Below are 25,128 nucleotides of genomic sequence, written 5' to 3'. Positions count from 1 at the left end.
ACTTCTCTGCACTAATTTTAAGACATCTAAGAAGGTGGTTACCCTCATTTAATATACGGCACCTATATATGTGCCCACAAATGCCCTTCTCACTTGCAAGATGGCCTATAGGTAGTATTTGTCAAGCATTTATGTGCTGGGAACTATACTTTGTAATTATGTGTTAAGTTATTGATCACAACTCCCTGACAGTTCTCATTTCACAGATGGGGAAAACAAGTACAGAGAGAAACCTGCCCCAAGTAGGTGCTCAGACCAATGTGCAAATCTTGACAGCTCAACTCCTGGGCCCCCATTCCCAAAACCACTCCCAGGCTCACTCCATTGGGTACTTAAAATACAACACACAGCAAGGTCGAGCCATTGACACCTGCTCCAGGTCCCCAGCTCTGCACAGGAACAGAAACAAAGTCTACTCTGAGCGCCCTCATTGGGAAAGACTAAAATCCTCAGTCCACAGGCAAAACTGGATTCTTTTCCCCTGGTCAGTGTGCCCAAACCCCACTACCCCAAACGTTTCCCATTTCAAAACAGAAGATGGAAGAGAATGTGGTAGAGACAGTAACTGCCAGTGCAACATCTCATCTCCCTATTTCTTAGTAATGGGATCCTAATGGCATTTGGGATGGCAGAGCACTCAACTAAAATCCCCAAACTTTCATACTTTCTTGCAACTAACTGTAGCTATGTATCTGCATTCTAGCCAATAAGACTTAAGATGTTGAGTAGGGCTCCCAAAAAAACTCTTTAAAGGGAACTAACAAGGGAGGTGTGCTTCTTTTGCCCTGCCCTACTCCCTCTTGCCTTGGAACGTGGGCATGATGGTTGGTGCTCTAACAGTCACCTTGGACCATGAGTGACCTTGAGGATGGAAGCCACAATCAAGATGGTGAAGCAGAAAGAACCCAGGTCCCTGAGCCATCACGAGGCACCTTGGACTGATGACTTCCGATTTCACGTGAGAAATAAACTATCTTGTTAAGTCATTGTTACTTTGTGTCTTCTGTTACATGCAACCAAACCTAATACCAACCTACTGACCATTTCTCATGCTAAAGGAGGAATTCAAAGGAAAAAGCAATTTGCTGCCAAGGGAAACTAATCTACCATGCCTACATTTGGGGGCACAAGTAAACGACCCTTAAGAAATAGTATCACTGCTTCTTATGATCAGTTGGATAGAACTGGGTGTCGAGGTGATCGTGAGTTCCACTCCCATGACATCATCACTATGCCAGTGATAAGATGGGGTGCAAGGACAGCTTCTGGGTTCCAGAGCAGCTATTATGAAAAGAGCCCACTTCTCTTCCTTCCTGGCATGTCTGTGCTGTTTCTCCCACATGGCGAACCTTAGCTATGGTTGTTACTTCAGCTGCAAAACATTCCCATTCGTTAATTTCTGGAGGGAAACCCTCCCTTTGAAGGCTTTAGACTCCCAGTCCAGAACTAGCACTACCAAAGGCTACACAGGTCCATTGTTCTCAGGAATCTAACATCTGTAAAATGAGTATCACACATCTGGCTGCTTCAGGGTTCTCAGACTCTCCAAAGGGCCCAGGAGGTACTACAGCTTCCTCACCAGGAACTGACTGAACTCAGCCAGGACCAAAGCCACTCTCCAGCGTTGGGCTTTTGTTGCTGTTGTTCTAAGAAACCCATCAACTATAAGGCCAACTTCCATTTGGAATATGCTCTGGGTGTACCTCACTCTTTAAAATGTGCATGCCTGTTGCTCTCTTAATGAAGCTCTACTTCACATATTGGAAGCACAGTATAGAAATGTTCATTTCAAAAGACCATTTTTGTTTAATTAGGGTCACACACATACTTTTATTAATAATGTAGAAAGGGGCATTTTGTATAAAATTACCAATTTTGTCACCAGGTCAATTTTAAAATAGGGCACAATATTTACATATATATAACATATATGCATATAAAAGTAAAATGGTTTCCCTAAAAAAAAGTTATTTAAAATGAAGCCAGAAACACCATTGTCTATTCTGAAATTAAAAAAACAAAAAACAAGCCAGGCTGGATGGCTCGTGCCTGTAATCCCAGCTACTGAGGAGGCTGAGGTGGGAGAATTGCTTCAGCCCACAAGTTTGAGACCAGCCTGAACAACTCAGTGAAACCCTGTCTCAAAAAAAAACGCAAAAAACAAAAATCAACTCAGAGCCAATGAAAATAAAGTCCTTGATGTATATGCATAAACTCATTTTATTTTATGCAGATTATTTCCCCAAAATGGCTACAATATTTCCCATCCTACATGCTCTGCTACATGTGACCTTGCCCCTCCTTTGATCACAGGGGTCTGCAGGGATCACAGGAGAGGACCATGATCCCTAACCTTGAATGTGAGTGGGCTTGAAAACTCAAACCAAGTTTTCCCTCTGCTTCCACACTAGTGTAGTAACAGTCAACACAGAAGACTTCTGAGACCAAATGTGTGGGGGTTTTCCCCACTAACAAGCAAGCAGTCCATTCTGTAGTGGACACCGGCTGGACGCCCTCCAATTCAATTCTGACACTATCTACCCTGGAGATAGTGTCAGATCCCACAGATTGAGGGCTCAGTCCCACAAGACTGCACCCCCATTTCAGACACCACTCACAAGTCCAGGCCTCCAGAACTTCTGACGGGCTTCAAGTTGGGGGTCCCAGGACCCCTCTTTGGATTCGGCTTGCTAGAGCAGCTCACAGAACTCAGGGACATGCTTATGTTTACCAGTTTATTACAAAGGACAGAGATAAGAGGTGTGCAGAGGTATGGGGGAGGGTCGCAGAGCTTCCGCGCCTTACCTGGTGTGCCGCCCTCCATGAACCTCCACGTACTCGGCTATCCAAAAGCTCTCTGAATCCTGTCCACTTGAGTTTTTATGGAGGCTTCATTATGTAGACGTGATCAAACCATTGGTCACTGGTTATCAACTTAACCTTCAGTCCTCTCCCCGCTCCAGAGGTTGGGGGTCGGGCGGAAAGTTCCAACCCTCTAACCCTGCCTTGCTCTTTTCAGGGACCAGCTCCATCCTGAAGCTACCAAGGGGCTGCCGGCCATCAGTCAACTCCTACAAAAAGAATTCACTTTGGAGTTTAAGGATTTTGGGAGTTGTATGCCAGGAAATGGGACAGAAGACCAAATATATATTTTACAATATCATACTTTCTGACTACTTTGACGGAATACAGTGTCATGAAAGACCCTATGTGACTCCTGAGCTTAGAGGAGTCAGAAGAGCCAAGGCAGCATCTCTTTCTGGTTCTCTGGGGGAAGCCAACCACCACATGTGAACTCCAACTACTCTGAAGCTGCAATTCTAGAGAGGACATATATAGATCCACCAGCCATCAACCCAGCTGAGTTCCCAGCCAACAGCCAGCACTGCTTTCACACAAGTGAGCCATCTTGGGCAGCCCACTTACTTAGGCAAGCCTTCATAAGAATGCAGCTGCAGAAGACATCTGACCACAACCACAGGAGACCCCAAGAAAAGAACCACCTCGCTGAGCCCTTCCCAAATTTGTGACCCACAAAATGACCAACAAAATAAAGTAGTTGTTACAAACCAATCTGGAGATAATTTTTTATGCTGCGACAGTAACCAGAACACCAGCTATCTCTGGGGAAGTCTCCATAATCAAACTGTCTTGTCTGGGGATATTTTTTAAATCTCTGAATTTAAAAAACTGAAAGCAGTATACAAAACGAATACTTCAAAACTCAAGAGTTAAGAGAATGTGAAAGTTAGTTCATAAACGGGGATAAGAAAACAGTGGCTGTAAGTGAAAGAGTGAGCAAATGAGAATGTCAAAGAAAGCAGAATTGAGAGAGACAGACACAAACATTACCAAGGAAGAGTGGTTTCTTTCTACTAAGTGGGAAATTCCTCAGATAGAAGCAAGTCTATGGAAGCAAGTCTATTCTAAGCAAGCAAATGGAATGTTCCAAGACTAAAATGACTTTGTTTCTCCTAATTTGCCCCCTCTACTCCCAATTTTTTTTTTAATTTATTTTCCCTGAACACACACACAATGAAGTCTAGTTTAGACGATGTGGGCAGACACTGGAAGGACACATTCAGCGGGGGTGTGTCTGTGGCAAGAGGGCAGAAGCCGATCCACAAGTCGGCAGAAATGGACAGTCAAAGGAGGAAAGACATTTACCGACTTACCGATGTTTGCCTTGACCTGTACATTCTCAAATACAGTACCTGCCAGTGTTCCACAGTCTGGCAGAGAGAGCCATGGCTGCCTGCATGTCTCCAGTGCTTGGAGTTTTCCATAGTGCCAAGAGGAACAGTTTAGTGCAAAACTCAGCCTTGACAAAGGTGAGTACCAGAGGTACGCTCAGATAGAATACAACCAGGTTTTATTTAAGTTTTTTTTTTTATTTTCCTCCACACTGGCAAAAGTTCCGAGGGAGCTTAAAGTTTTGTAAACATTTTAACTATCCCTCTTCCCCACCCCCCACTTTTGAATTTACAAAGCAAAGGAGAGTAAGAGTCCCAATTTTTAATGGTTTCCCATCTCCTCATGCTATTTGATCCAAAAACTATATACAAGTTTGTAGCAGTTTCTGTATAGTTATTATACATGTTTAGGAGGGAGGGAGGCAAGAAGGAATAGGGAGATGGTGATCCAAAATAATAAAAATAGAAGCCAAATATAATTCTCCAAAACCAAACTGCTCTCAGAGCAACTCCAGCCTTCTTCAGGCAACGATGACACAAAGCAAAGGTGCTTTACCCAGGAGCCGCCCAAACCCCAGCGCCTCTCATACAGGAACAGCTGGGCCAACGGCTCCAACCCAAGTGTGAGTAGCACTTCCAGGTGATGTTCTGTAGGGGTTTGGTGGAGATAGGAAGAGTATTTATTTATAAATAGGACTTGAGTACGTTTCTACTTGAAGTGAAAGGTATTAGGAGGCTATGATGAGAAGCCAGACCAGGCTTCTCGCTCCCATTCTCGCCCATCCCCTCCAGCCCAAAGCATCCTCCTGTATAGTGGTTTCCATGGAAGAAGGTTCTAAAGATGGTCAGGTTTTGTATATTCTCTTTTCAGAAAAGGCAAGCAACTTGCCATGCCAGAATCTTTAAACAAAACCTTTTCTGGGCCACAGCAAGACACACACACACAATGCTCTGAGGAACCAGAAGAAATTCCGGGCTTTTATCGGAAGCAAAAGTTTATCCCTATCCAAAATGAAATTATACAAATTCATACATATGGTAAATATCCTAGCTGCCTCTTAAACGAGGCAAATTTTCAGCAGAAGGGCCCAAAACAAACTGGTCCTAGTCCTCTGAAGTAAAAATATTTATGGGAAAAATCAGTTTTTGTAAGAAAGAAAAATTAAGAATAAGTCCCTCTCCCAGGCCATAGGGTTTCCTTTGTCCAATCAGGTTGGAGAATGCCAGGGGAGAAGTCAGCTTGCTTGGAAGTCACTATCTAATGAAGAAAAACATGAATGCTTTCTTTGAAAGGATGCTCAGAAAGAACAGGTGAGGGATGTGTAATATCAAACCAATCCAATCTAAATTCAACCCTGTTCAGGGCCTCTTTGATGCAATCCCAAAGTTAGCAGTGGCAATGCAACTTTCAGACTGGGAGAGCTCTAACTGTCTCTGCTGGACACTCGAGTCACGGTTCATGGGGCGTTTTATTGCTGGCCAATGTCTGTTAACCATGAACTCTCTTCATGATTGCACCAATTAGACCTCTTGCCCTTATGGAGTAGGGGAAAAACAAGAAGAAAAAAACAAACTAGAAGGAAAAAGAGTGACAAGAGAAAGCAAGCTGCTATTGGCAGATCCCAACACACTTTCTGGGAGACAGTAGATGAAATCACGGCACAGTGAACACGTGCTGCCCAAAATCAGCCTTGTTGGGGAGTAATCCCAACTGCCACCCCCAAGACACAGGGTCCAGTCCACTTATCTACAGTCTGAGATGTTCACCAACAAAAACAGTTTAAAGAATCTTGGACACAAAGGGCTAGATGAAAAAGCCTGAGATGATCGATTCTGTGGTTTGTTGCAGAGTGACAAAGAGGAAACGGTGAATAAAGTGTTGTGTCCAAAGGTGGAGACTCCATAGTTGGCAAATAGGAGAGGGAAGGCCAGTCCACTGGCAGGTGCTCAGTAGTCATCCAAAGTCTCGATTTCACCCATATTGAGTCGCTCCGATGAAGCATTGACTGAAAATCCTGCAGGAAAAAAATTGGCTATGAGTGACCACACCCAGACAACCAAGTGGCTCAAATTCTAGGCAGTGGGCTGGAATATAACATAAGTCTCTTGTTTTTGAGCATACCATAGGGGTGTAAAGGGGGACAGAAGAAAGATGAAAGAGCAGTAGCTTTCTGTTCTTTGAAAGAGAGATTCTTTGTTTTATTTTTCAGGGTTCTGATATAATTTGATTGGGGAGAAAAATGAAACAAAATAGTCTCACACTTAAACACAGAACTACAAATCACTACCTTATAGAATCTGAGAAGAGAGTGGGGTGTCTGTTAAAGATAGGCCAGGCTGGTCTGGGGCAGTGGGGGGAAGTTCATTCAGCAGGTCTACCTTAACAGAAATGGGGGTTGGGGGGAAAGAAGGAAATAACACCCACTAAGTACTTTGTAACTACCTGATCACATGACTTTGAAATCTGTGTGGGATTAATACTCCTTCAACCCCAGACTCACTTTAATGGAAATATTTTTTTCCACTGGCCAAAAACTTTGCGAGGACGGGCATGGTGGCTCATGCCTATAATCCTAGCACTCTGGGAGGCCGAGGCGGGAGGACCACTTGAGCTCAGGAGTTTGAAACCAGCCTGAACAAGAGCGAGACCCCATCTCTACTAAAAATAGAAAAAAATTAGCCGGGCGTGGTGATGCACACCTGTAGTCCCAGCTACTCGGGAGGCTGAGGCAAGAGGATCACTTGAGCCCAAGAGTATGAGGTTGCTGTGAGCTAGGCTGACACTATGGCACTGCAGCCTGGGCAACAGAATAAGACTCTGTCTCAAAAAACCAACAAACAAAAAAAAACTTCATGAAAGTTCTAGCTAGTTTTTGCTATTCAGGGGTAGGATGCTTTAAGGAAGACCCACTGTAAGATAGTTAGAGCTCTCACGTTGTTCTTTCTTTCCCACAGTAGACAGAACAAAAAGATTAAAGTACTTTATTCAACTCAATCTACTGTAAGTGTATCTGTGAAGTAAAGGATTTCAGTGAGCAATATTTGATTAACCAAAATGGAATAAGGTTTAGAAAAAGCAGTACTAGCACACCCATTGAAGGCGACAAGCAGTACTCACAAACATTACTGACATTGGAAAACCTAATGCCAACGGTCACGTTTAATTTTTCCCAAAACTCCATAATCCGAGGTTGATAAAAATTACGATGAACAAGTCCTCTTTGGACTGAGTGACTCCTAAAAGGCTTCCCAGTTCGTCTACCCTGAATGAAATCCCAAACTGTTTTAGCTGCTATCTGAATACCAAAAAGTAAACAGGCAATGTGCCCCATTCTAAAAGCAGTTCTGTTAATATTAGTTGGGTTTTCCGCACTTTTTTTTTTGTTCTTTAATGTTCAGGTTTCAAACAATTACACATTTTAAATGTACCAATAACAAACAAAAATGACTTACATAATAAAAATAGCTTAACTGACTCAAAAACACAATTTGAAAAAATAAACATGCCTATTTATTAACCAAGGAATCTGTGGTACAACAAGCTGCTTTCCAAGGCCTAACACAGGCAGAGGCTAGGATTCTAAACCCCTTCCTGAGTTCTACCTCATCATGACTGTGCTCCCATAACCCACAAGACCTTTTTTCCCTTGAAAACTATGAAAGGCTTACTGTCTATATTTTTAAAGTAATGGTTTAATTAGGTAAGTATAAGGACCTAGAGGCCAGTTTATGAAATGAACTATTACTCTATTCTGAGACAGTTTTTTCTTTGACTTCACATGTATCTCAAGAACAGATAAAATGTGATAAATAAAACAATAATGAGTTACATGCAATAGAAGTGGAAATGTAATTTAAGAAACTAATTTTAATCATGCAAAGACAAGAAGGGAGAAGTCTGGAGCAAAAAGTGTGTACACACACACACACACACACACACACACATGTTTTAGTTGCCCAGCTAATTTCTTTCTATTTTTTTTAGTAGAGGCGGGATCTCGCTCTTGCTCAGGCTGGTCTTGAAGTCCTGAGCGCAAATGATCTGCCCGCCTCGGCCTCCCAGAGTGCTAGGATTACAGGCGTGAGCCACCGCGCCCAGCCAGCAAGGGCTTCTTAGCTAGAACTCACAGTTAGAATTTAAGGAATGCTTTTATATCGCTTCACTTATTTCTGCCCAAATTGGATACAATTTCAGACGGTTGCACCCACCTTTAACATTAACTTTCAAGACAAGCAGAGGAAAACAATTTCACCAGGTCCCTAAGTTTCCAAACTTAGTTTTCAGGCATGAATTCCAAAAGGCAGTTCTCAGAGTTAGGTTTTTGTTACCATGTTGTTCGCCAGGGCCCTGAGGATCTGCCATGGGCACTGTAGGGTCAGTTACCATCTGCCTCCTGCACTGCTGGCCTTTAGGGTCTTCATGACGTCCCACAGGCATTTCAAACTCGACCCACCCAACACTCAAACACCGTCTTGCGCCCCCTCAGCCTGCTCCACCTTCCAGTGTTCGTCATTTCACAGCACATGGCAGCACCATCCACCCTGCTCCCCAAGCCCAAGGCCTTTCCACTCTGCTTGTCCAGTTGATTCTATCCCCCAAATTTCTAAAATCCCTCTAACTCCTCTCTAACCCCACTGCAAAAACCCTATTCCAAGCCACTGGTATCTTTCAACTGGTCTATACTGCAACCTCCTAACTAGTCTGCCCTCCTGACCAGGCCAAAATCACAAACTGCCATCTCTGCCTATATACTCATTCTAGTATAGACAGTGCTGTTTTATCACAGCTAATTTTACCTTCACAAATAGAGAATAATTCTGGTTTCATCATGGTCCGTGAGGTTGTTAGGTCAACTTAAGAAACACAGGCAGCCTATACTGTTTGTTATTCCTGAAACAACATTCCCCATCCTTCCTGCCAGTCTTTCAAAGTCCCAGTTCAGATGCCACCTTTTCCAGGAAGCTTCCTTACATGGTCCTTAATGCTAGACAAGAATAGCCATGGGTAACACATAAGAGTGGAAAGAAAACAGGACTGTTCTACAATCTCAGCTCCACTGCTGACAGTTGTGTAGTTCTAAATCCTCTGAGCCCTGGTCTATTCACTAGTAAAACTGAGGCAACACCTCAAAGTAATTCTGAGAATTATACAATACACAGAATGATTACCAACACACATTGGTTCTCTCCTTTGAATACCTGATCGAATTCATGGTCTGCTTCTAACATAAATCAGCATTTAAGTTTTTAAAACTACTTTCACCATTCTCCATTAGCATTATTTTCTAACTAAATTACTAAAGGCCCTCCAGAGAAATTCATATTATAATAAATATGAAACAATGCTTTAAAGTTTAAAGCACCATACAACTTAAGTTATTGCTTTTCTTACCTCCAACAGCATATGAGGCACATTTCTTGCACCGAGATGCCCAGTAAATACTGGCTACTTATTTTGACCCAATTAAAAAATTAATTTTGTGTAAGAAATATTTTCCTTCTTGAAAAACAATGCACCACAGAAACTCACATCAGATAACTGCTATCATCTGCACTCCTCTAACACTCGGCTGAGACTTCAGGCCTCTGCTCACCTAACAAACTGGGATCTGCTCGGACCATCTTCTGTTTTTTCTTCTTCTTGCCACTTTGTACAGCCTCAAAATTGGATTGTTGGTTGTTGCTTTGATTGGTCTGAAATACTGAATGGAGTGTACTGTGGTTCATCCCCCACACAGAGTCCTGTGAAACAAGACAGCATAATAGATTACACAGAAGATGCAGACTTGGCTCACCCTAAGAAAATGGCTGATTTGCCTTCCATGAGTGCTGATGATAATAATAAAGCCAAAAGCAGGTCACTGAGCCACCATTTTCCTTCATTTAGATTCAAACACTCCATTTAAGCTCGGTGCCTCCACAAAGCCTTTCCTGCTAACTCTAGGTTTCCAGCCTGCTGTGACAGCACAGCTGTTAGTACTTCTCCAGTATATATGGAGTCTGTGACATCTGTACATATCCATGAACAGACCTCTGTACTCTGGCAAGGTACACCTCTCACCTACCCAAAGCAGGTTTCTTTGTTCTCCGGGCCCCAAGGCTGAGAGGACAAGATGCAGACCAGCTGGCAGCATATTACCAAGCAATGATGAAGTCACGTACGTTATTCCTATCAGCAATCCCAGAAGGGATCTGGCCCCAAAATATTGTCCATACATTTTCTACCAACTGGTTAGACTATGAAATAATCTACCAGCCGTTCACATTTACTTTTTGCTCTTGTTAGAGCGACTCATTTTAAATTGGGATCCATTTTAACGAGCCAATTGAAGGCACAGGTGGTGGTAGTGGGGAAGGAATGGAGAAAGCACTGTGGAAGGACAAGCCTGACGTGTATGTGTGTATGTGTGTATGTATGTGTGTGTGTGTGTGTGTGTGTGTGTGCACGCACAAATGCATGCATGCATGTGTGCACATGCTTGCTGGGCTTCCACCTTGCTGTTTTAGCCCACAGAGAAGGTCATTTCACAAAGGGCCTTCGGTATTGCTATATGATGCCTTCTCCTTTGAGTCCTTAAAATACTTTTCCTAGTGTTGTCTTTTCACTTTCCTTAAATTTATCCCTGTCAGCCCATTTACCCAGATTTTTTTCCTTCTTTTCCAATACTATATTCTTGAATTTAGCAGTACCCAGTTAAATTTTAAATACCTTTTACTTCACTGTATTGTCCACATCCCCAGAAGTGACCTATAACAAATATTGATTATCTCTAGTATAAGAATTATGGGATTAAAGAATATATTTTTCTTTTTTGAAGAATTTTGAAAAAATTCTTTTTTCTTTTGAGACAAGGTCTTGCTCTGTCACCCAGGCTGGAGTGCAGTGGCATGATCATAACTCATTGCAGACTCAAACTCCTGGGTTCAAGTAATCCACTTGCCTCAACCTCCTGAGTAACTGAGACTACAGATGATTGCCACCATGTCTGGCTAATTTTTTTTTTTAGAGATGGGGTCTTCCTATGTTGCCTAGGCTGGTCTCAAGCTCCTGGCCTCAAGCAATCCTACAGCCTCAGCCTTCCAAAGTGCTGGGATTAAAGGTGTAAACCACCATGGCTTGGCCCTGCCTTAATATTTTAAGCCTCTTCATGAGCCTACCAACTTTTCAGAAAACTCGTGTAATTGATTCTCTCAGATTCCTTATTTGTGAATTCATCTACTTGTTAAAATTTATTCATAACCCCATAATCAATACTCGCAGTGCTTTTATGGTCATTCTGGACATGCACATGTGCAGAGCAATGAAAAATTTGAGATGTTCAAGACACACATTCCCAGATGAGGTAGAATAAGGAAATACTGTCTTCTTGTTACATATCTCAAAACTGCAAACAAGTGTCCTTTTTCCAGTCTATTTAGTGCCATATTTTCCAAGTTTGTGCTTTTTTTGGTGATTTCACTGTTTAAAGTGGCCCCCAAGTGTAGTGATAAAGAGCTGTCTGGTGTTCCTAAGCACGAGAAAGCTGTGATGTGCTTTAGGGAGAAAAATATTATGTGTTAGATAACCTTTGTTCAGGCGTGAGTTATAGTGCCAGTGGCTATGAGCTCAATGTTAATGAATCAATATATATTAAATAAAGTGCCTTTAAAAAAATACAAAACAAGATTATTGATCAGTTAACAAAAATGTTGTGACCAGAGGCGCATAGGAACCTAACTCTGTATATCCCCCTAGGAACAATGGTTCAGTATTCACTAATTCAGTGTTCATAGGGACCTTATAAAACATAACTACTATGAATAATGAGAATCATTACTGTACCATTTACATCCCCATGAACAACATATGAAATGTCTGGTATGCTGTAGTATTGTCAGTACTGAGTACGGTGGATCCTGAACCTTGGAAGATTTAACATTTGTAAGTTTTAACTTTTCAAAACCAAATTTATGGGTTTGTGATATGTTGGAATTAGCAATCTAACTAAGACATATAAATGAATCAAGAAAAATGGGACTGGCACATCTAATAGAGAATGGTTATATTTGCTATATGGGAAATTCACAAAGGTCTCTGGACACGTACCTTGAAAATATGAAGTTTACACATTTTAAAAAGCTTTGGTCACTGGGTGTACATGTTTTAATTTTCAATTCTCTGGTTATTCGCCACTTTACGGTATTAATACTCACAGAGCTACTGCATATACTACACTACATTATACCTGCTGCTGCTGTTGCTGCTGTTGCTGCTGCTGCTGTTGCTGCTGCTGCTGTTGCTGCTGCTGCTGACGCTGCTGGTTGGCTTTCTGTTTGGCACGGCGCTCAAGGAACTGCTTGGCAAACTCCTTGGCCTCAGAAGTATCTCCTAAATAGGCCCTGATATAATCATGGACCTCATAAGGAGATTCTACTTCTTTTAGGAAAGAAACAAATGTGGGAACTGCAAAATGGAAGGGGAGAAGACAAAAAGTAACAATGAAATAATGAGAAAACAACATACAAAAAAAATCTGTTTCAGTTTTTAATGTATCATCACACCTAATACAGGCATTAATGACAGAAACTTGAAAGGTACGCAATGACCTGCATTAAATACTCTTTAATCTACCCTGCTGAAATGAAAAAACACTACCATCATAATGCTCAAAATTATCTGAAATAGCATAGCATCAAAGAAATCTCACACTTGTTTAATTTCACTTAATGTTATATTGGCTGAAACTAAATGTTACGTTGATTGAAAAAGTTACATGCCTAAGACTAAAGTAATTTGGGGATTCATTCTTTCTTTCCTTAAAGTCAATCAGTATTTAAGCGCTATGGTGTGTGCCGGGCTATGATGTGTGCCAACAGAAACTAAAGATACAGCTATATCCTCCTGGAACTTTCAATTCACTGAGATATTACATGTTTAGAGAGAAATCAAATGGAAAATGCAAGCAGTATGGCACAGGAGAAAAAGCACAAGTATCAGAGTTAAACAGACATGGGTTTAAAACCTGTCTCTGCAATTTGCTGGCTGTGTGACCTTGATGAGTTATTTAACCATTCTGAGCCTCTGTTTCCTAATTTATAAAATGGGGATAATATTACCAACCTTGTAAAGGTATCTTTAAAAATAATTGCAAAAATTAAATAGCTAGGATAACATATGTTAACCCTAAGAGAGTGCCTAGCACATGGTAGGTGCTTAATGGATGGTAGCCATGACTATTAATTACAACTGTTTGCTCTGTGGACTTTCACACCATTAGATACTGTCACGATGCTGCAAAGGAACTCTTTAATTCCTTTCATGCTTTGTTTTTAAGAGATTCTTGGCTTTAGACAAGATATCAGAGGTGGACTAGTTCAATTTAGTCTATCAGTTATCAGAGCTCCTTCTGCAACATGTTAACCAGTCTCTGTTCAAACACTAAGGGGTGGGCAGGGGGACTCACTTCCATCTAAGGCAGGTAGTTCTCTTTGTAAACAGCTAACTACAAGCAAGTTTTTCTTCAAACTGTGCCGGAACCTTTTCACTTCCAGACATTGGTCCTAGTTTTATCCCACACAAAATAATTCTCCTTGCTCTATTATAATTCCCACTCCCTCCCCTAAAAGTAGGAGGGGAATGTCATCACATCCCTAAGTTGTCTCTTGCTCAGGTTAACCTTTGTCCCCAGCATGAGTTACCTTCTTTTGCACTTGATATAGCTGGCAATATCCCCCATAAAATGAGCAGTATGGAACTATGACCTACACTGTCCTATATATCATTAAGGCAGACTGAGATGGCATTTACTTTTTGGCAACCACCAATACCCTATTTGAGCTTAGTATTATAGGACTTCGCACAAGTAATGCCATTAAAGAGTCAGGTTCTCACGGCAGGTGCAGAACTTGACCTTAGATTTCATCTCCTGAGTTCTGTCCCATTGTTCCAATTCACCAACCTCTTTGTAGGTCCTGCTCTGTCATTCCACATGCTGGGTTTCCCTCCCCAATTCTTACCATCCAAGTTATTTGCCGTATTAAGGGCATGAAGCATCTGTTCACACCACTGGGTAAATCCATCTTGGGCTTTATTTACTCCCTGAAAGAGCTTCAGCAACTTTTCTTCTTCTTCTACTTTCTTATTCTGCCGGTTAGACACACCTACAGATTTACTAAAGCAAAACAATAGGGTGGTATTATATTCCTAGAAACTGTTACTATGTGATTATACTATAACACCATAAATAGATAATGTCTTGGCAACACTGGATGTCTGTCCAGTAATTCAATGCTTGGCTCCAAAAAAGAAAAATAAATTCAAATATTTGGACTGGATACCCCCTTAAAATCTAGTATCAGCTAATGTATCCCAGTTTGTAAATACAGGGCTTCTATTGAGAAAAAATGATGGAATTCTTCCATGTGTCCTTAGTTGTTTAATTTTACTAAGCCTCAGTTTCCTCATCTGCAAAATGGTACTAAAACTTCTTTGGGTTATCATAAGTAATAAAGATATTACATGCAAAGGCCCAGAACACAGTGTCTGGCAAAGAGGCTCAATAATCTAACAGGTATTTATTGTCCTATTTGTAACATATTAGGCTCTCAATCAAGAAGAAAGAATCTGACAACACTACCATTTATTATGTAGTTACCATGTGCCAGGCACTTTACTAACTACTTCATGTGTATTCATTTAATCTTTACAACTACACCCATGAAGTTGTTATTATCTTCATTTTACTGATGAGGGAACTGAGGCTCAAAGAGGTTCCCTCTTGCCCAAGGTCACACAGCTAATAAGTGGTAGTGCTGGGATTTGAGTTCAGGTATTTAAAACTAAAACCCATGCTCATTCAACAACACTGTATACTGAAGAAAGAAAGATGAAGATGAAATGTAACTAACCTACAGAAATAAATTGTTTTAAGGTCATTTCAGAGATATTTTTAATATGCATTATAGTATAAATAACTTAAAAACATAAATTTAGAAAAAATTTAGAAAAAATTAAGATGCCTGGAGAATACCCTTGTAGAATTGTTCATCAACAACAAAAATAAACTATTACTAATATTTATTAAGTGGTTACCATGTGACCGGCAATGGATTAAGTGCTCAGCAAAAGGAGCCCCTAGAAATAACAGAAATGTGTTTCTATGCGGAAGAAAGCAATCACCATAATTATGACTCTATGTGCTTAAACACAGATGAAAACAATTAGTAAAACTATATAATTACCTTTCCCTGCCCATCCAACATCCCATTTCCCCCACCCCACCTACCAACCAAGCAAGGTGCACAGGTGTGATCATTTTGAGCCCTACCTGAGACTGGTGTTGTTTTTATTTTTGTTTGTTGAATTCCTAGGTCCCACCTCTTTCACTGCATCATCCCAGAATCCCATGTTGGAGTTTTTAGTGTCAGCATTACTCCAAATACTACTGACTAGGTCAGATGCCCACTGGTTAGGGGGACCAGTATTTATAGAGCCCCAAACAGAATTCCCAATGCTGGTGTGCAGGTTGGAATGCTGTTAAAGAAAAAGAGAAAAATGATTATGGTTAATAATATTAAAAAGATAAAAAGTCCACTATAGTCAGAAAAGATAACATAACACAGGTCCATACGACAGCTTAGGAAAATGACCATACCGTATTATTACGAGCTCTGTTTGGCTGCTGGTGCTGTTGCTGCTGCTGCTGCTTTTGCATTTGCCTGGCTTCTTCCTGCTGGATCTCCAGAAGAGATTTTGTAGTACCTGCGGGTTTGCTGACATTCCCCCAACCTGAGAGTTTCTGCTGCTGCTGCTGTTGCTGCTGCTGGAGAGCTTTCATCAATTCCCTCTGCTGGCGCCTTTGCTGTTGCATAAAAACAGAAGCTAGCTCAGAACTCCTGTTTTTAGATAGTAGTTATAAATGTCCATACTAAATGGAATGCAAATACATAGTAGCTACATAAAATTAACTTGACAGGGTCCATTCTTTTGCTGCAAATAAAAATGTAGCTGGGCATAATGGCTCACACCCTGTAATCACAGCACTTGGCTGAAGGATCGCTTGAGGCCAGGAGTTTGAGGCTGCAGTGCACCATGATTGCTTCACTGCACTCCAGCCTGGGTGACCCGGTCTCCAAAAATCATCATCATCATCATCATCATCATCATCATATTTTTAAAAGTTCAATAGAAGGACTGAAAAATAAAATTGAGGAAATGCCTCATCAAAAAGATAAAAAGACAGAGATGGAAAACAGAAGAGAAAACATGTGAAAATCAAAATCAGTCTGGGGAAAACATGCAATGATAGAAGTCAAGAAAAACACAACAGCTATGAAGCAAGCTAAGAATATCCAGATTGGAACAGGTTACAGGGTCCCAGAAAGGGATCCCTCCAGGGATAAAAATGGAATAAAATTATCTTAGGTTTCTCTATGTGAGAAATATGTACTAAGTGGCATTTTATGCCTTTTGAAGGGCAGAAGAAGACTTAAAGGTTCAAAGAAAATAAACCAAATAAAATATTAACTTCTGGTAGACAAAAAGATGAACAAGAGAAGACCTGTGATTCCTAGTCATTACCACTATTCTTTTTTCGTTCAGCAGAGATCTTTTTTTAAAACGAAGGCAAGAAATAAGTTAATTTTCAAGGCGAAGAAACATTTTAACCATTGGATGACAACAAGCACACTATATGGTAAATATGTATAGACAATTCCTATTTCTCTTTGTGTGTCCATGGCCTTCCCATTTCGTGAATCACATGACCCAGATACAAAAATGGCAACTTACATTCTCTAACACTGCGGTCCCCAAACCCCAGGTGATGGCCCGGTACTGGTCCTGCATCACTGCCTGAGCTCTGCACACCCCCGCCCCTGGTTCTGTGGAAATATTGTCTTCTATGAAACTGGTCCCTAGTGCCAAAAACGTTGGAGACTGCTGCTCTAACAAATTGATTGCTCTGCCCCAAATCACCATACCCACATAAAGCATGTTCTTCAAGGCTTTGCTATATTATGCCACCTTTTCAGAAAGGCCTGCCTAGACCATACTACCTAAAACTGGACATTCAATCATACCATCACCAACACCATCCCCAACTCCCAACACTCTCCCTAACCCTGTCCCCATGTTTTTTTTCTCTGTGGCACTTATCATCCTCTAATATGCCATCTCTCCTCAACTAGAGGGTAAGCTTCATGAATGCAGAAAATTTTGTCTGTTTTAAATTCAGCTGTAACCCCAGATTGTAAGTGAGACTCAATAAGTATGTGTTGAATGAATGAATGAATGAATGAGGCACATAATGTATGCTGAACCAAACCATGAATTATTTTCTCCTGTCAAAAGCTGTTATTCTTTCCCCTCCTTCACCCCTCCACCTTTTCCTTCTCCTTACACTAATGATGAACTACAGGATATAGACTTAAAGTGCAGAGGTACTTTAGTTCTACCATATTATAAGTTTTTCTAGGCTACTCAGGGAACCCAACACCCTTTAGAGAGATAAGTATCCTGCATTCTAAATGTCAAGTTTACAAAAGGATATTTGAGCAAAACTCACCCACAATTTTAAACAACCCATGTACTTTTATTTACGAGCTATTCTCCACAGCTTGACCAATAAAATGTTTAAGAAAACTGAACATTTGTTATATAATCTTAATGTTATTCCTATTAGATCATTCATCTTTGCTAAGGTGACCAAATTATGGGCTAAAAGAGTTTAATAATGAACATCCAATTCAGACACACAGCAATTCTAACAATAACTGTCTTCAGTAACCACTAACCCATAGTTCACAGTAAATATTCTAGAACACTGTTCGACTGGACCACTTTTACTTCAAAAATTTACCTCTTCTCGAAGCTGCCGTTCCCGTTCTTCTTCTAGTTTTTGGATTTCCGCCAATGACAGTGTGGCCTGAGACTGACATGCTGTTGTATTAGACTGCTGGCCCCACGTTGAAGAAGAGGGAAGCTAACAAAAAAAGGGAAAGCAGGAGAGTTCATGAGGAAATGTGGACAGGAAACCAAGAGGCAATAATGCATTAGGTATAGCCAACTTTCCCGCAACTCCATTTACAACATTTAATTCAAATTTCCTTCTTCATTCCTTTTACATACTAGTCTCTTAGTTGGTTTGCTTCTTTTGCTTAACTTTTTGTTGCTGCTCCACATCTAAGTTTATTGATAAAACAATTTAAAATATACACATACACTTATATTTGATCTACCATTTGTTACATATGGCACTGCCATACACAGCAATATACAGCCATAAAGAGAAAGGAGTCAACAAAAGAATCACTAAATTGGCTTGAGGATTTTTAATCCAAGAAGGCAACAAAGGATATAATATGCTACCATCCAGTGAAAGGGTTAAGGACAAGATTTCTGAAGGGAAAGCTGAAGGAGGCAGCTAATGGGAGATGCCAGTATAGCTCTCAATCAGTCTTTTATGAATTGGAGCCACTGTTAGTTAACCAGGCTATAGCTTCCAGTCATGAGCATTAAGCTACGTTTAATTTCTACTTTTCCTATCCCTTAAAATTATTGCCTAAAATAGAGTATAAATATCTGGGTCCTAAATAATGTTCTCAAAGCCTGGTTATTCTATGAGAATCTCTTGCTCTTTTTCACCAGAAAAGGATACATTTCAATTCTGAAGCATCTAATGACCCAAACACACACAACAAAAAAATTAACCAGATTTTTAAAATATGCTTAATGAAGATAATACATGAACAAACAGTCCCCAAAAAGAATGGATCTACAACAGAAATCTCTAGAAGTGGAAGTGACAGGCTAAAAAATATAAACAGTTTAAATTGTCATTGATATTGCCAAATAGCTCTCCAAATGAATTACCTCAATATTACTAAACATAATCGATCCTTAACATTTGTTATCCAATATGACAGACAGTAGGGCATTTCTCTGAAAATGCACCTGTGCTGGGTGAGGGAGGGGCACAGAGGGATGCTAATAGAGAAAAGGGTGGGGTGGGAGGGAGGGAGAGCTAAGCAGGCAAAATTGAGCAAAAACCAACCCTTTTTCAGGAAGGCAGTAGATCTCAAACCTGGTAGCATCACCTGAGGGGACCTATAAAAATGTAGATGACCTGGCTCCACCACACCTAACAAATCAGAAGATTCAAAGGTGAGGCATATTTCTGTAATTCTGATGCAGCCAGTAACCAATGATGTTGTCTAAAATCCCACTGGATGTGTATTTCATTGTCACCAGGAAACAATCCTCAGCCCTCTTCAGCAGAACCTCAGTGAACACCAGGAAAATATGCACTGTCTCCAGAAATTTCCCTCAGGCACCTCTGAGATTCTTCCCATTGCTGTCCTATGTTCATTCTCTCACCTTTCCTCCCTCTCTCCCTCTCTCTCTCTATATATACATATGTATGTATGTATATATACATATATGCATATAGACACATATACATATTATACATACACTCTAAGTATATGTACGCACAAAATATATACTCTACATTTCATGGGTTTCTGGGGACCTTGCCAACCAAACCTAAGTCTTCACATAACAGAGTGTGCTGATAGCTATTGTTTTCCTTAAATCTTTGTGCACAGGAATGATATCCTATGGCTCCTTCAATGCTGCCTCGTGACATTTTATCCTATACTGCCCACTCAGAACTATAGTATGTCAATCATAATGTCCAGAACAACCATCTCCCAAATTAGAAGCAAATAGTAGGGAATTTGGCACATTTTGTGACCGCTGAATGCCAAATATCCTTTACTGATTTTAAAAAAATGTACTCTTCTTTTTCTGCCCTGACATTGCTACCTTTCTTTTCAACACTGTTTTTGCTTTAAAAAAAAAAAAAAAAAATTATGTTCCACTGTCAGTATGACAGTCTGAAGAGCTCTGCGGACCTGCTCCCCAGCAAAACTGGTGAAAATTATTTTAAAAGGCAACCATTTAAAGTCTCCAGAAATGCTCCTAAGGGCATACAGAAAACAAAGAAACATGTATTCAAGAAAATCTGCTAAAACTCAGTAAGAACAGGAAGGGTCAGTGATACTTAAACCAAGGCCCAGTCTCTCCCTCCCTACTACCAGCTCAGCGAGACTGAAACTGCACTCCAGGCTGGTACAGACAAGAAACAGGACTCCCTTGCCCTCAGCCACCAGTCAGGGGACTTTCTTCCTGGAAAAAGCACATCATCAGTGTTTCTCATCCTGGTCCCCGCTACCTGTTGCAAAGGCTAAGTTCCAGGCAAGTGCAGCTGCAGGTGGAGGCTCTCATCCTGTGCTCAGCCCCATTTGCAGGATGGGAACTCTACAATGAGCACAGCACTACGGAGAACACTGTGGCCCTGATCATCCTTGCCCCGGCTTGTGAGGCAGAGGATCCATGCCACCAGGAGACGCAAGCCAAGAAGACAAGGCTACTGTTCTGCCCACCCTTGAGCTGGAGTGTCACCATTATTCCCAGCTCCAGAGCTGACTCAGAGACTTTACCCTAAGGGTGGGGGTGGGAGAAACAGTAAAGTGGAGAGCTCCAGATATCTCTTCCCAAAGGAACTGACTTCATTAGCAACATCCAGTGGAGAATAAGGAGTTCAAGCCTAAGAGCACTCTCAAAAACAGTGGAGGATGGGGTAAAAGGCAACTGGAGAATGACTGATTCCTAGGAGATATAGCCTGTAACTGTAGGCCCTACTTCTAAGAGAACCAGGGAAAGAGACAGCTGGAAGGAGTCCTCCCGGGTCAGAATGAATCTCATATATAGGCTTCAGGAATTATCTCTTCAGAACAGCCTGAATTTGATAGGGTCAGTCACCACATACTGTGACATGACCTCTTAGGAAGTTTTTTTGACAGCCTTTTCAGGACTTTGGAACGAAAGACACATGAGCTCTAATACATGGTTCTGTGATCAACTCTCAGCGGGACACAAAGCAAGTGCTATGGTTTGAATGTCCCCTCCAAAACTCATGTTGAAATTTAATTGCCACTGTGACAATATTAAGAGATGGGACCTTTAAGGGGTAAGGCAGAGCCATGAACGGTTTAATGCTGTTATCACAGGAGTGGGTTAGTGATCTGGAGAGTGAGTTCCTGATAAAAGGGTGGTTGGTCCCATCCTTTCTCTGTCTTGTGAGCTCTCCTGCCCTTCCTTCCTCCCTCCTTCCACCAGGAGATGGCGCTGCACAAAGGCCCTCATTAGATGTGGGTGTCATACTCTTGGACTTCCCAGTCTCCAGAATCACAAGCCAAATAAACTTCCGTTGCTGACCCAGTCTCAGGCATTCTGTTATAGCAGCAGAAAACAGATAAGACAGCAAGTGGCTCAGCTTCTTAGCATTTCTCCTCTTTGGTAAAAGACCCCTAAGTTTTATTTAAAAGCTTTATGAAGATTAAATGATATAATATATGGACAGCTATCAGTACAGTGCCTGACATAAAGCAATCACTCAATAATTAGTGATAGCTTGACCCCTCCTTTAGAACCTCACCACAAGTAAGGCCTAGATCAAGCCTTCCCCCCTCTTTCCTGAGTGACTTCACCAGCCCTCTCAACTGGTCTGCTAACCTCCAGTTTTGTTCCCTTCAAGTCCATCTTCCATTTAGTTCTCCTAAAAATCTGACAGTTATTCCGTAGTTAAAAGTACTCAAAAGGCTGTATCTGTTTTGCATACCTTTAAGTCCTAATTCTTTAATAGGGTATATACAGCCCATGGTGATATGGACCTTGCCTGTACGAATCTCATTCCTCACGCTCCAGCAACACTAACGTGCTTTTTAAATTTTCCCAAACAGGCTGGGCACAGTGGCTTATATCTGTTAACCTCAGCACTTTGGGAGGCCGAGGTGGGAAGATCACTTGAGGCCAGGAGTTCAAGACAAGTTTGAGCAACATAGTGAGACCCTTTCTCTACAACACATTTAAAAATTAGCCAGGTGTGGTGGTGCACCTACAGTCCCAGCTACTAGGGAGGCTGAAGCAGGAAGATCACTTGAGCCCAGGAACTGGAGATTACAGTGAGCTATGATGATGCCACTGCATTCCAGCTTGGGCAACAGCGAGATCCTGTCTTAAAAAAAAAAAAAAAATTTTCCCCCAAACATACCATAGTGTTTCTTAACTTCATGCTTACCCTATGATGACTCCCTCATAATCCCTTATTCCCCAAATTGCCTATTTAACTTTTTTTAAAAAAATTTCCATCTCTAAAGACTCAGTTTGGACGCTACCTTTTCTCAGGAAGCCTTTCCAAACACCCCAGATAGACAGTGGTTCTTATATTTTAGACAGCATCAGAATCCCCTGGAATGCTTTTGTAAACACAAGATTGCTAGGCTACCACCCCTATAGGTTGGTTCTCATTGAGTAGGTCTTGGGTAGGACCCAAGAATTTGAATGTCTAACAAGTTCCCAGGTGACCACATTCTAAGAACTACTGCCTTAATGCCACCTCTGTCACTACACTCGCCACACTGTATTCTAATTTCCTGTTTATATATCTGCATCCTGTGAATTCCCTGAAGGCAGAGGACACTAAACCTTACTGCTGACTACAGATCCGGCATGAGACCTGCCATGAATCTGCTCTTCCTTCCTAATTATTCCAATTTCATCAACAGTCTACTCTTTTCGCAGTTGCTGAAGCTTATTCCGTAGTAGCCACCCCAGCTTCTGTCTTTGCCCCTCACCCCCAGACAGTTGCTCAGTCTTGCTGACTGCTAGCAGGCCAGTTCTCTCCTACTGGCCCTTCCTATTCATTCTCACCACCACCATCATACTCTCTTTACCAGGCTCCCAGTTTTCATTTTCTCCTTATTTCAAATAATGTTTTGAATCCTCCTAAAACAACTCTTTGCACACATCACCTCCTACTGTAACTTTCAACAAACCCCCACAGCCAACTGTATTTCAAGCCCTGAATTCTAACTCCCATTTACACATCCAAATGTTTATCTGTGAGCTCTCTGCTGGCAACTGCCTTGTCTCATTTGTCTTGGCAGTGCTGAACTGGTATGGAGCAGGCACTCCGATGTTTATTGAGCGACATTAAATTTATGACTCAAATAGATTAACTTGTTTTGCTAGCACCGCAGCTCACATCCTATCCTCTTCCGTTTACTCCTCTTTTGTTTAAATACCTAACACAAAGTATGTGCATCATATGTTTTATTAATGCTCAAAAAACCAAAGTAGTAATATTTAACAATAAAGAAAATACAGTAACTGCTACTGGTATTGCCAGCATCTACTTAACTAAAAAATGTTAGCAATAGCTCCTATGGTTGATGTCTGAGGCTTTACCTTCATCTGTGCCAGCTGCTGCTGCTGCTGCTGCTGCTGCAACCTCCGGAGAGCCTCTTGCTGCTGCTGCCTCTGGCGCATTAACTCCTTCTGCCGCTGGAGCTCCAGCTCTTTCCTCTTCCGTTCCTCCTCCTCGTGCCTAAGTCTGGCTGCCTCCTCTTCCATTCGCAGCCGGTTCTCCTCTAATCGACGCTGGGCTTCTTCTTCTTCCCGGGCCCATTTTGCAGCCTCCTCTTCCTTTCCAGAAGGAAAAATTAAAGGGAGAAAATTTTTATTAATTGTGGGGGAAAAAAGTCTGAATCACTTTTGAAAGCTTCTGCCAAATGTCTATAGAAATGACAGAGAAAGCGGAAACTGTTTATGATAACAAAAAGTAGAAGTAAGTTTTCTTTTAAAATATAAGCTTTTCAGGGTGCTGAGTGTTAAGAGCTACCCACAATACTGATTACCACAAAAACATCACCCAGTTCTGGAACCAAAGCGACTTTACAAGATCACTTAATTCCATCCCTGGTTCTTGCCCATTGCAGCCACAGCCCCACAGGTTCTTGGGAACATCTCTACTAGACCAAGGCTCCACCATCTACTACCATTTCCCTCATCTGAGCTCATTTACCTTCTGCTTCCTTCCCTCAAAACGATTCCATGGTGCCCTCCAGGATTCTTGTTTCACTGTTAAGAAAGTCCCCTTGCCTTTGCAGCATCTGCTGCTGTACCTCAGTGTTCTGTCTTATCGAGATGACACATTTCCCCCTTCATTCTCCAAAACATAGGTCAGATGTCAGCTTCTCTAAGAGAACTTCTCTGACCTTCAGGAGGTCAACTTCACCTCTACCTTTTGATTATGCCCAACTATACCCTGTCCTTATCTCCCTATCTGCTTCTAGTCCACGTGTGGCAGCTACTGTTCCTATCTATCCAAGAGCCACTCTTTTCAGGCTTCTTCCTTGCAGACAACAGAGGTTTAAAATGCCAGATTTTGCTTTTAAGTTTCCATTATAACTAAGTAGTTAGCCCAAAGGCATGACTGCTTCTAAAAAGAAACTTCTAAAAAAAGACAACTTTGTTAAAAAAAAAAAAAAAAAAATAACTAAGTAGTTAGCCCAAAGGCATGACTGCTTCTAAAAAGAAACTTCTAAAAAAAGACAACTTTGTTAAAAAAAAAAAAAAAAAAGATTACAAATACTAATGACACAACAGACTAAACATATAACACAAAGAAAGTGAACTTAATCAAAAACCTTTCCACAAAGATAACTCTAGGACCAGATGCTTTCAATGATGAATTCTATCAAATATAGGCATGGAGATACTGTGGGTACAGGTTCAGACCACTGCAATAAAGCAAGTAATTATAATAAAGCAAGTCACATGAATTTTTTTATTTCCCAGGACAACATAAAAGTCATGACTGTGGTCTGTAGTGTATACAACAGCATTATGTCTTAAAAAAAAACAATGTATATACCTTAATTAAAAAATACTTTTATTGCCGGGCATGGTGGCTCACGCCTATAATCTCAGCACTCTGGAAAGCTGAGATGGGAGGATTGTTTGAGCCCAGGAGTTTGAGGTTGTTGTGAGCTAGGATGACACCACGGGACTCTAGCCCAGGCAACACAGTGAGCTCTGTCTCGGGGAGGG

At 41.2% G+C, this 25,128-nt stretch overlaps 1 protein-coding gene across 1 annotated transcript in view; it reads right to left on the bottom strand.

Moving 5' to 3' along the window:
- Window positions 1-4,370: 4,370 nt before the first annotated feature.
- The window catches only part of GIGYF2 (GRB10 interacting GYF protein 2), a 126,991-nt gene continuing 106,233 nt past the window's right edge, over window positions 4,371-25,128 (bottom strand). Inside the window, exons 19-26 of the mRNA XM_012659323.1 lie at window positions 23,485-23,721; window positions 18,032-18,154; window positions 15,827-16,033; window positions 15,500-15,705; window positions 14,190-14,344; window positions 12,419-12,636; window positions 9,788-9,935; window positions 4,371-6,208 (exon numbers count right to left, since the gene is read on the bottom strand). Coding sequence (XP_012514777.1) covers window positions 6,141-6,208; window positions 9,788-9,935; window positions 12,419-12,636; window positions 14,190-14,344; window positions 15,500-15,705; window positions 15,827-16,033; window positions 18,032-18,154; window positions 23,485-23,721 — 1,362 coding nt within the window. The 3' untranslated portion in view covers window positions 4,371-6,140. The remainder of the gene's footprint in view (window positions 6,209-9,787; window positions 9,936-12,418; window positions 12,637-14,189; window positions 14,345-15,499; window positions 15,706-15,826; window positions 16,034-18,031; window positions 18,155-23,484; window positions 23,722-25,128) is intronic.

The sequence above is a fragment of the Propithecus coquereli genome, unplaced genomic scaffold (assembly GCF_000956105.1).
Source record: "Propithecus coquereli isolate 6110/MARCELLA unplaced genomic scaffold, Pcoq_1.0 Scaffold605, whole genome shotgun sequence".
Lineage (NCBI taxonomy): Eukaryota > Metazoa > Chordata > Mammalia > Primates > Indriidae > Propithecus > Propithecus coquereli.
Note: the sequence above shows the minus strand (reverse complement) of the source record. Positions and strands in the feature narration are given on the sequence as shown.